General features: G+C 37.4%; 1 protein-coding gene across 2 annotated transcripts in view; it reads left to right on the top strand.

The window, feature by feature from the left end:
- The window catches only part of LOC307265639 (GTPase IMAP family member 8-like), a 45,285-nt gene extending 34,037 nt beyond the window's left edge, over positions 1-11,248 (top strand). Inside the window, exons 1-5 of one of the 2 annotated variants that reach the window (XM_080047419.1) lie at positions 612-632; positions 2,599-2,666; positions 3,642-3,701; positions 5,573-5,632; positions 6,867-11,248. In XM_080047419.1, the coding sequence (XP_079903545.1) occupies positions 2,645-2,666; positions 3,642-3,701; positions 5,573-5,632; positions 6,867-9,274 (2,550 nt within the window). In that variant the 5' untranslated portion in view covers positions 612-632; positions 2,599-2,644 and the 3' untranslated portion in view covers positions 9,275-11,248. Of the gene's footprint in view, positions 1-611; positions 633-2,598; positions 2,667-3,641; positions 3,702-5,572; positions 5,633-6,866 lie in introns of those variants that run through there. The other variant, XM_080047420.1, reaches the window with a different exon arrangement.

Consider the following 11,248-nt stretch of genomic DNA (forward strand, 5'->3'; position numbering starts at 1 on the left):
AAATTGTTCACATTTTAATGTTAATTTTCCTTTTTTTATTGCCTCTGTTTTAAAATGTGCATCATAAATAGGCCTATGTTTAAATAATATTTGTTTATTATATCTAATATAGGCCATTTTCAGTTCAGGGCTTCCGTCATTAAGAACAACAATTAATAAACACATGAATAAAATGCAGAAATAGGCTACACCTTCCAGCATATGTGTTTAACTAATCCATATTTCGTTAATTTTTTTTTATTATTATTATAATTTTTGTTTTTACCAATTACACTTCTGCTCAAGCAAAGCAGTATTTCATCAACTTTATTTTAGCCGATCTATAACTAGATGGCATATTCATGAATAAGTCATGAGAACCATCATTCCTTGTGTTTTAAAATGGATCCAAACAACAAAAAAGGCTTTATATTTAAAAACAAAAACTATATAAAAAAAAAACTGAAATAATTGCTCTCTTTAACATTTTTCTATTTCAATTTGTGCTGTGATTTTCTTGCCAGATTGTATCCCCTGGCGGTTCTTGTTATAGTTCTCCTGTCAATAGTTAATAAAGTTTCTAAAAAAAAAAGAGGCAATTTTTTAGTTTCACTTTCAGCCCGAACTTCAAATGGCGTAGCAAGAAAAAGTAGGTGAGTAAACTGAACTAAACTAGATTCAAACACACGAAAAAAAAACGCTGCAATTAATTATAAGATGTTTGTGCATGTTGAAACTTGTTTTAGTGACACGAGTTCAATTGAAATATAATCTGAACTACTTTTAAGGCGAGCTACTATCGATCGGTTTGGCCTACACGACACGACAGCTTGTTAAAAGTTTTTCTAAAAAAGTCGTTAACAAACTCATAACTGGAAAAGAATGCTTGGATGGTATTCCTCAGATTAAACTTTTGTGCAGTGCACTTAATACTAGTTTGTAGATTAACAGAAGCTATTTGGGATATCAGTACTATCGAAATTAAATGCTATTTTGTCCATTTATTGTGCGTGTGTGTGTGGAAGAGAGAGAGAGAGAGAGAGAGAGAGAGAGAGAGAGAGATCCGTGATTTGACTGGAGAAATAGTCTCTAAAGTTAATAATTACCTATTGCTTTAAGATGGCGTGACACCTTATCGTAGGCTGTGTGTACTCTATTCTATTAGACCATTCGTGGTTGAAATATTGTTCAGTTTCCATAAACTACCTGTCAGAACTCTTAGAACACCATAATTATTTCCGTTTGTATTGCACTTTATGCAGTTTAATGTCTGAATGTTATTTGAAATTAAAATAATGTCTATCTTATGTAACAATAATAGCAATATACTACTTCCTTTAATATTTTCCGAATAATGCTTTTATTTTAGGAATGTTAGTTAATGTGCATGTTGTTTAGTTTAGTTCAGTCAATTCCACATTCTTCTTTTCCAGAAATCAATTGTTAAAACAAATAAATATCATTTGAGTCTTTTGACTACACAATTGTTTTCTGGAAAAAAAAAGTGCTCCAATATTTTTAAATTTCTAATTTGATTTATTTTTTTTACAATTATTACAATTAAAGTGTTTCCATGGGCATTAGGCTGTTGTGCGGACGTTATGTTAAATAATGACCCATACAAATGATGCACTCTATAAATAGTTCCATCTAATAAAACTGCATAGTAGGAATAGGAGGACTTTGGTTGAAATTATTCCAATATATTGGTATTTTTTTTAAAAGCACTAATTAAAAGAGAAACAGAAAACAATGATAAGATGTCAATGGAAACAAATGAATTGACAGAAAAATTGGCATATGCAACTTTTTGTCGACTGTTTTATATTGGATGTATTGCTGGGAAAGGCCACAAATGAATTGTCCATTTGGGGAATAAATAAGGTTGTCTGAATCTGAATCTAAGGAGCTGTGAGATCCCAGTCTGTGGGTGAGGCTCAAGTGATTTTGTAAAATTTGCTTTTGTTGTAAAAAAAAGCTTATTGATCACCTAAAACACTTACAACAGAGACACACACAAAGGATGTCAAGTGTATTACAGCTGGTATTGCATCATAACGTTTAAACACTTAAAGGTTTCATTGTGAGTAACATTTTGCTATATGACATAACAACTAAAATAGAAGTGACGCCAGGTTAACAGCGTCTGAGAGATAGAATAGAATAGAATAGAATAGAATAGAATAGAATAGAATATCTTTATCGTTATTGTTTGACAATATTGATTCAACAAGTACAACAAAATTAAGTACAGTCCTTGTTCAGTGCAAAAACATCAAATTGAGGAAGTATGTATGCATAAATAGATAACTCAATTAAAACTATAAAAATAGTCAACTATATGCATTAAAAAAATAAAAAACAAAACAAAAAAAACACACAAGACACACCCACACAAGCATCCACATTCATAAATGTGCTTACACAAATGTGATACACAACTAGCTTTGGTAGCAACATTTAGTGAGGTTAGGGCAGCCGGTGATTTTCTGCGCTGCCTTTATGACCCCCTGGAGCCTTTTCCTCTGTGCCACCGTGCAGCTTGAGAACCACACACACAGACAGTATGTCATTATGCTTGACTGATCCTTTTAACTTGTTGTTTTGTCTTGTTTTCAGAGTAACTGAAGGTCTCCTGCTAAGCCTTTCTTCTGGTGTTTTCAACATGGCTACTGCTGACGCATCTGGTGAGTAGAGCAGAAATATACCTCGAACTTGTATCAAGATTTCTTCTGAGCGCACAAAAACGTCCTCCTCATATATCGAATGTAAAAACAAATCTGTACCATAACGTAGTGACACAATATTAAATAGTGAGCAGTCTATGCTTACAATATTGGATTCACAAAATCCAACTTCACAGCACACAATGACTACATTTACAGGCTCAGCATATTCCGATTAAGATCCATACTATTCCAAATAAGGTGTTTAATGAGCAGCAGCTATGGGAATATTGTCGTTTTATTCCGAATAAACCAGCTACGTGGTAGAAGTTATGATGCCTGACGTAGGCAAATTTTTTCCTGTAAATATTCCTGTCCCATTCAAGGAAAATTAACACTCTTTATGTCATTATTTTTGTCTTGAGTTGTTTTTTCAAACAAAAATGACACCGCTTAAACATAGAGGAAAGAAACACGAGTCTTTAATTTTTTTTATTCTAAAATGACAAAGTGTAAAATATAGAATGCAACATTCTCATCATCACCGCTTATCCGGGGCAGCAGCTCCAGCAGTGAACCCCAAACTTCTCTTTCCTGGGCCACATAGTCCTGGGTCTTCCCCTAGGCCTCCTTCCAGCTGGACGCTCCTGGAACAGGGAAGCGCAACGGGGGCATCCTTATCAGATGCCCGAACCACCTCATTTGGCTCCTTTCTACGCAAAGGAGTACCGACTCAGCCCCGATTTTCCTTACAAATGACTGAGCTTCTCACCCTATCTCTAAGGGAGACGCCAACCACCCTCCTGAGTGGCCACTTGTACCCGCAATCTCGTTCATTCGGTCATTACCCAGCCTTCATGACTTTCTAAGCCTTTGACCAAATAATATTTGCTAGTGCGTGCCATGTTTCTTTAGTCTTGACACTATAAAGGAATCTGAATGTTCTTTGACTGAGGTTTTAATTTCTGAAATGTAATTTTTTTCTGTTTCTTACAGAGGGAAACACAGGGAAACCTCTGAGCCACAGCAGCAGCAATCCGTTTTTACACCCTAACCGTGAGTTCGATATCTGACTATGTTTAGGTGTTTTGTGAGATAATCTCCTAAACTGACATAAAGTTAGTCTGGAGCTGTTGTCAGAGCAGATACTGCTACCGAAGCTAGAGCAGAACTTTGAAATAATACAAATAACTCCTTTCATTATGGGAACCAATAGCATTGAGTTTTTTCACAAAACAGGTGAAACTCGAGAAATTAGAATATCATGCAAAAGTTCATTTATTTCAGTAATTCAACGTAAAAGGTGAAAATAATATATTATATAGACTAATTGCATTCAAAGTGAGATATCTCAAGCCTTTATTTGTTATAATTTTGATAATTATAGCTAACAGCTTATGAAAACCCCAAATTCAAAATCTCAGAAAATTTGAATTTTACATGAAATCAATAAAGAAGGGATTTTAAATACAGAAATGTCGGCCCTCTATAAAGTATAATCATCCATATGTACTCAGTACTTGGTTTGGGCCCCTTTTGAATGAATTCTTGCCTCAATTCCAATTCATTTTCCATGATATTCTAATTATACAAGTATCACCTGTATATAGTGGACTCACCTATTCCATCAAATTCACCTTGGTCCCTAGGCTATAAAAGCTAAGTCATGTGTTCACACTCACTCATAAAGGGAATAAAAAGGTTTGCAGTTAATAAATGACTAGAGCTACAACCTAGAGGATTTAATCTTGTGTGAGTTAAACAATTGCCGACCGGTGAAAGTACAGTGGTATTAGACAATGCTATAAAGAAGGTAAAGCTTCTAATCGCACAATTAAATCGGTTATTCCTTTAGTCCAAGTGTACGTCTGTGCTAAGTTTGACAAAAATCCCTCAATGTATTCTTAAAATTGTGTGCATACAAGATTTACGGTCACAGTGAACTAGACCTTTGACCTCCAAAATGTAATCATTTCAAGTGGGTCCTAGTGTGTTTTTTTGCCAAGGGTTCTTGAAATATTGTGTTGACAAGAATGGCACAGATGGACAGACAACCTGAAAACATAAGCCTTCTTGAATCGCTGGCGCTGAGACATTTAAATGGATTCCAGATCAGGAGGACATTGTTGTAAGATCAGTCACATCATAAAAAACTTTATACCTATTATGTTGCTGGTAAGCTGTGTGTTGCAATCGGCTCTGTAGAGTTGGAAGCCAGCCAGCTGCTGCACAGATTCCAGTGTAGAGCCACACAGCTAGGTCTCTGTGAGGCACAAAATGGAAGATGTAGAAACATGTCTATTTTTCCCCACCAGTAGCGAAAGTTAGTTTAGCTTCTTGCACAGTAAGTGGACATTGACAAGAAATTTTCCCTGTAGCGTTGTGCGAAGTCTGTGCCTGTGTGGAGAAAATACTGAACCAAAAGTCCCCCAAAATGTTGATCACAATGCTCCAAAGCTCATTCCAAGTGTCAACATATGGCATGCAGCTAGATAAAGCAAAAGATAAAGCTCTGGCTTCACAACATTCCAGCAACCAAAATACAACAACAAAGTCATCCCAAGATATACAACACAAAAAAGCTTGCTACTGTACATCAAAACTCAACAAAGAATGAGCTTCAGCACTTACTACCAAAGCTGCTCGACCAAGTGTTAAAGTCGCAGACAACATTGAAGATTACATCTTACTATACAAATATACTAGTCGCTCATTTTCAAAACCAAATTCTACTATGATCCTTAACATTTTGGTGTGCCAAGCTCAAACAAAATGGATGATGCAACATCACATCAAGACAGGCAAAAAACATTGATTTTACTATTTCAGTATGTTCAAAATTAAAAAAATTAAATATGTAAATATGTACAATCATGAAATGAAAACGTAGCCACATTTGAATGATTATGTGTTCTGTATCCTTACAGTCTCAGATGATCTTCAACCTATGAAGCGGAGCAGCAGTTATGGATGGTTGCCACCTGACAGTGAGTAAAATTGATCAGTAAAACATCACCTGTTGTTGTCTTTTGATTAAAGTACCTGTATAAACTTCCTGTCAAAAGTTTTAGAACATCTACATTTTTCCAGTTATCATTTTAATTAGCACAGTTTGATGTCCTCTGAAATTAGATTTATATAATCTATTTATCAAGCAATCTTGATGAATATGCAGGTCAATATGTCAAAATAATGCTTGAGAGGGTGTAGTAACACAGTCTGATCCAATAATGCATTCACAAAAAGGGTTTGGAAGTCATTAACTAAAGTTGGCACATATGTATCAACTTTCAAATTCCACTGCTGCAGAAAAAGCTAAGAGTAATAACCTAAACTATTTATTTACCTCGGACAATTCTCCTGCTTACCTTTATTCTATTTGAGGCCATGTTAGGTTCTGTTAAATACCTGGCTGGGGACAACATATGACAACTAGCCCCTTAGGCTAACCCTGGGTCACGTAGAGCATTTTCACACCTTACTCATTTGGTTCGATTGAATTAAACTCTGGATTGTTTCAACCATTGAAGGCTAGAACAGGCTAGAACATAGCAAGCGTATTCTGCATCAAATGTGGACCAAACAAGCGTACCAAGACCTTGATGAACAGGATTTCTTGGTACGCTTCCAAGCTAACTCTTGTGCGGTCCAATTCTGGTTGGAAAGTGATCCGTCTGGATCCGACGCAACTGCATGAAACACTGAGTAATTGTTTTACTAAACAATATCCCCTAGTTAGCTACACTATGCATAATAGGATGAGGAAGACAATCAACTTCCTGTAGTTTCTTTTATATAGTTTTCCCGCAGGGAAATTCTGACCTATTCAGGAAGTACATTATTGCTCCGTACCAGACACATCTGACCAAGAAGTGACAAGAATGTTCTGACGGGGCAATTGACTTATACTGATGCATTTTGGTTGACTTCTGACTAGACCAAATGAATGGTTTGAAAAAGAACCAAACCATTTGAAAATCAAAACAATGTATCATTCTCGCGTCTGGTGTGAACCAAAGAAGTGTGCTAGAAGTGATTATTCAGTATAACTGTTGATTGGTGTGCACTGTCACTGAACAATCTAATATTAAAGTAAATTTGCTGGACATGTTGTAACTACTCAAATTGCAATAACACTGGAATACTGGGGCTTTTCTAACACTTTGGACCTGTAGTGAAGGCTGAGTACGTTTTTTTTCTAATTACATTTTTTTCTTTTAGTGTCTGAGCTGAGGGTCATTCTGCTGGGGAACAGCTGGTCTGAGAGGAGTTCAGTTGGGAATTTAATACTGGGAGAGACAAAGTTCAACGCTGAGGAAGAACCAGACTTTTTGACGGTCAGAAAACAGTTGAAGGGGAAAGAAATAGTTCTCATCAACACCCCAGATCTACTACATCCCGACATCTCTGAAGACAAACTGACAGAACATGTGAAGAATTGTGTTCATCTCTGTTCTCCTGGACCTCATGTGTTCCTGCTGGTTCTAAAGCCAGAAGATTTCACTGAACATCACAAAGTAAAGCTTTGCACAGTCCTTCAACTATTTAGTGATCAATCATTTCATCATTCAATGGTTCTAAAATCAATGACCAGAGAGGAAAGTCCAGATTTACCAGACCAACCCTTGAGAGACATGATCAGTATGTGTAGCTACAGATCCTTGAAGCAGAATAACCTTGAACAATCAGAGCTGTTAACACACCTGGGTCAAATTGCAAAGGAAAACAAAGGAGAGCATGTTATATGTAAGGTGTTTGAGGATGAGGACATAGGTCTATTCATGAAACAAAAGTCTGTTTCTGAATCCAACAAACCAGCTTTAAACCTGGTTCTTTTCGGGAGAAGAGGAGCAGGTAAGACATCGGCTGCCAAGGCCATTTTAGGTCAGACAGACCTTAAATCAGTCTCCAACTCGTTAAAGTGTGTTAAACATCAGGGAGAGGTTTGTGGACGTTGGGTTACTCTGGTGGAACTGCCTGCCCTGTCTGGAAAACCTCAGAAGGCAGTGATGGATGAATCACTCCGGTGTTTCTCCGTCTGTGATCCTGAGGGCGTCCATGCCTTCATCCTGGTGCTACCTCTGGGTCTCCTCACTGATGAAGACAAGGAAGAGTTAGAAATCATTCAGAACATGTTCAGCTCTCGAGTCAATGACTTCACCATGATTCTGTTCACTGTGGAGACAGATCCTACAGATCCAGATGTTGTTAACTTTGTAAAGGAAAACAAGGAGATCCAGGAGCTATGTCAGAGCTGTGGAGGAAGATATGTTGTTCTCAATGTCAAGGACAAGAAGCAGATCCGAGAGCTGTTGGATTATGTGGAGAATATGAGAGTTGAAGCATCCAGATGCTTCACAAAAGACACGATCATCAAGGCTCAGATGGAGAAGATTATAGAGCTGAAGGGTGAAAAGAATGTGAAACGAACAAATGAGACGGAAGGTGATGAAAATAAGAGCACCGAGCATCTCAGGATGGTACTGATTGGGAAGACTGGCAGTGGGAAAAGTTCAACAGCAAACACAATTTTGGGTGAAAAGCATTTCCAACCCCAAATCGCCCCAAAGCCAGCTATGAAGTATTGTAAGAAAGCAACAGGAGAGATCGATGGACAGTCTGTCATCCTGGTCAAAACCCCAAGCTTGTTTGATGATCCAATTCAACTTGAGCTTCAAAAATGCATCAGCATGTTGTCTCCTGGACCTCATGTGTTCTTACTGGTGCTACAGATTGGGAACATCACACAAGAGGAAAAAGACTCTGTAGAACTGATCAAGAAGCATTTTGGCAAGAAGTCTGAAGACTTCATCATCATTGTATTCACCAGAGGAGAAGAGCTGGAAGAGCAGTCTATTGAGAGTTATATTGAGACATGTGGCCTTCAACAACTCATAAAGGACTGTGGGGGCAGATACCAGGTCTTCAATAACAAGGATTACACAAACCGCTCACAAGTCAGTGAGCTGCTGACAACAATCAAGACCATGGTGAAAGAAAATGGTGGCAGTTACAACACTGAGATGTTTGAGGACACAGAGGAAATAATACAAAAACAAGTGGAGGGGAAATTGAAGGAGAAGGAAGAAGAGATGAGGAGAGATCATGAAAACCTGAGAAAAGAGTTTGAGGTTCTCAAGAGAAAGCATGAGACAGATTTGAAATTGAAAAACAATGAGATTGAGCAGGGGAAAACACTGAGAGCAAAACAGCTAAAGGAAAAAGACGAAATCATCAAAAAAGAGCGTGAGATGAGAAAGAAAGATCGGGAGGAACAGGAAAAGAGATGGAAAAAACAAGAAGAATCTCAGCGACAAGAATCGAGAAGAAAACTGGAAGCTTCTGAGAAAGCAGTCCGTTTAGAAAGAGAGCAAAGAGAAAATGCTGAGAGGAAGCTAGAGCAATGCAGGAAAGAGATGGTGAGAGATCGAGACGCCTGGATTAAAGAACAAAGGGACAACTGGGAACGGCTACATCAGGAGGATAAACAGAGTCTGGATGAGGTCAAAACAAGCCTTAAAAACCAGCAAGACTACTATAGTAAGAGGAGAAGATGGGCATCTTTTGCTGTCATTATGTTTGTATTAATTGTTAGTTATTTATTAGCACTGCTATGGAAGCTACTTTGAAAGTCTTGACTTCACACTGGAAGAAGTTTAACTAGAGCAAAGCTAACCTATGGAATAATCTAGTTTGGTTAATTTAAGTTACTTAGAAAATAAGTTCAAACTACTTTGTAAAACGTTATCACGTTGACTGTAATATAACTGGCTGCAATTCCACACTTCATTACCAAAACTCTGGAGAGGGTTGTTGCCACTTAACTTCAGTCCCACCTCGACGCAGACCACCTCCATGAACTGTTCCAATCTGGATTCCGCCCCTGTCACATTTCTAACACTGCCCTGGTTTAAATGACCAACGACCACCTCCGTGCAGCTAACTCTGGGCATTCCTCAACTTTCTCCACCTCAACAAGCCTCTGTAGTCTGTATTTCATCACCATGGTTTACATTTTCACTGGAACGCAGATAACACACAGGTCTACATCCCAACTACACCCACCATAACAATTCCTTCAACTTTGTGAAGCTCGATGCCAGCAAGATTTAGGCCCTGCTCATTGGCTCCAAAACAACCCTTTCAATAATCCATAAACACCCACCCCTGAACCTCATCATCGATTCCCTGTTCCCTTCTCCAACCAAGTTAATCGCCTTGGATCTGCCTTCTTCCACATCCGCAACATTTTCAGACTTCCCCGATCCCTGTCTCAATCCAGCACTAAAGTCTTGGTTCATGCAGTTCACATCCTGGATTGATTACTGCCATGCTATTCTCACTGGCCTCCCCACAAAAACTGCTAACCAGGCTCAAAATCATTCTGAACTCGGCTGTCCAGATCTTTACACACACCCAATCATCTAACACATCTTTTAAGAAAAAGTACACTGGATTGATTATTGAAACCTTGTGCTCACCTAAAAACTCCTACACAACCTTGCCCCCACTTAACTCTCCGACCTCCTTCACATCCGCCAGTCTGAATCAATCAATACATTCAATCATACCTCTTGAACTACTTTTACATGTTTTGAATTGTTTTTTTATTTTTTATTTATGACACGTTAGATGACCTTGAGTGTCCTGAAAGGCTTCCTCAAATAAAATGCATTATGATTATTATTAAAGGTCATATACTGTATATCTCAAAAGGGTTTCTACTAGAAACTGCCTTCATTATTTAGTGTCCAAAAAACCCTTTATATTCCTTAAGTGCCATTGCTAAATCTTCCATTGTCAGCCTCTGTCTGAAAAACTCTGTTTTAGAGAAAGTCTCTTTAAGCCCCGCCTTCCAAAAAGCCCAGTCTGCCTTGATTTGCCCTGAATCCAAATGCCAGTGAGATTCAGAGTTATCTACTCATCCAAGGTGGAGGTAGTGCTAAGTAAGGTTGGTAATGGGGGGCTGGACTTCTCCCCTTATGACCTCATACAGACATTCCAAAGACCTGTATACATTTAGAAAAAACATGAAATTGCATTTTGCGTAAAGGGTGATAAATTAAAGTGAATGTGTGAACTTTTTTTTTGTAATTAAAACAATTATGTTATTCATGTATAATTTTCTTGTTTACATGGCATGCCTGATTAATTGTATAGAAAAAAATCATGTAAAGATATGTATATCCTTCCCTGAGCTGCAATAGGCAAACACGCACAGAGATAATTTGTTCTTTAATACTTTATGAAGATTGACATTTTTTCTTTACTGTTTCTGGCCTCCTACTTGAAATTGGATCAGAATCAGAACATGTTTTTACCCAGGTATGTTCACACATTTAAGAAATACAAATATATAATGTAAAAAAATAATATAAAAATGTACAGAAAAATATTATGAAAAGATAGATATGTGCCGTTATATGTTTTTTAAGATGAAGAACTGTGCAATTTGAGAGAAAAGAGTAATTCAGCAATATGTAAATTATTGAAGGGTGTGTTTATGTAACACATTGTAAATGGAGTCTATAATTATTATGATTGTCTGATTTATTTTTTTGTAATTCACATATTTATTAAATGTTCACAGGTGGTCACATAGA

This window comes from Ammodytes marinus (assembly GCF_949987685.1).
Source record: "Ammodytes marinus genome assembly, chromosome: 2".
Lineage (NCBI taxonomy): Eukaryota > Metazoa > Chordata > Actinopteri > Uranoscopiformes > Ammodytidae > Ammodytes > Ammodytes marinus.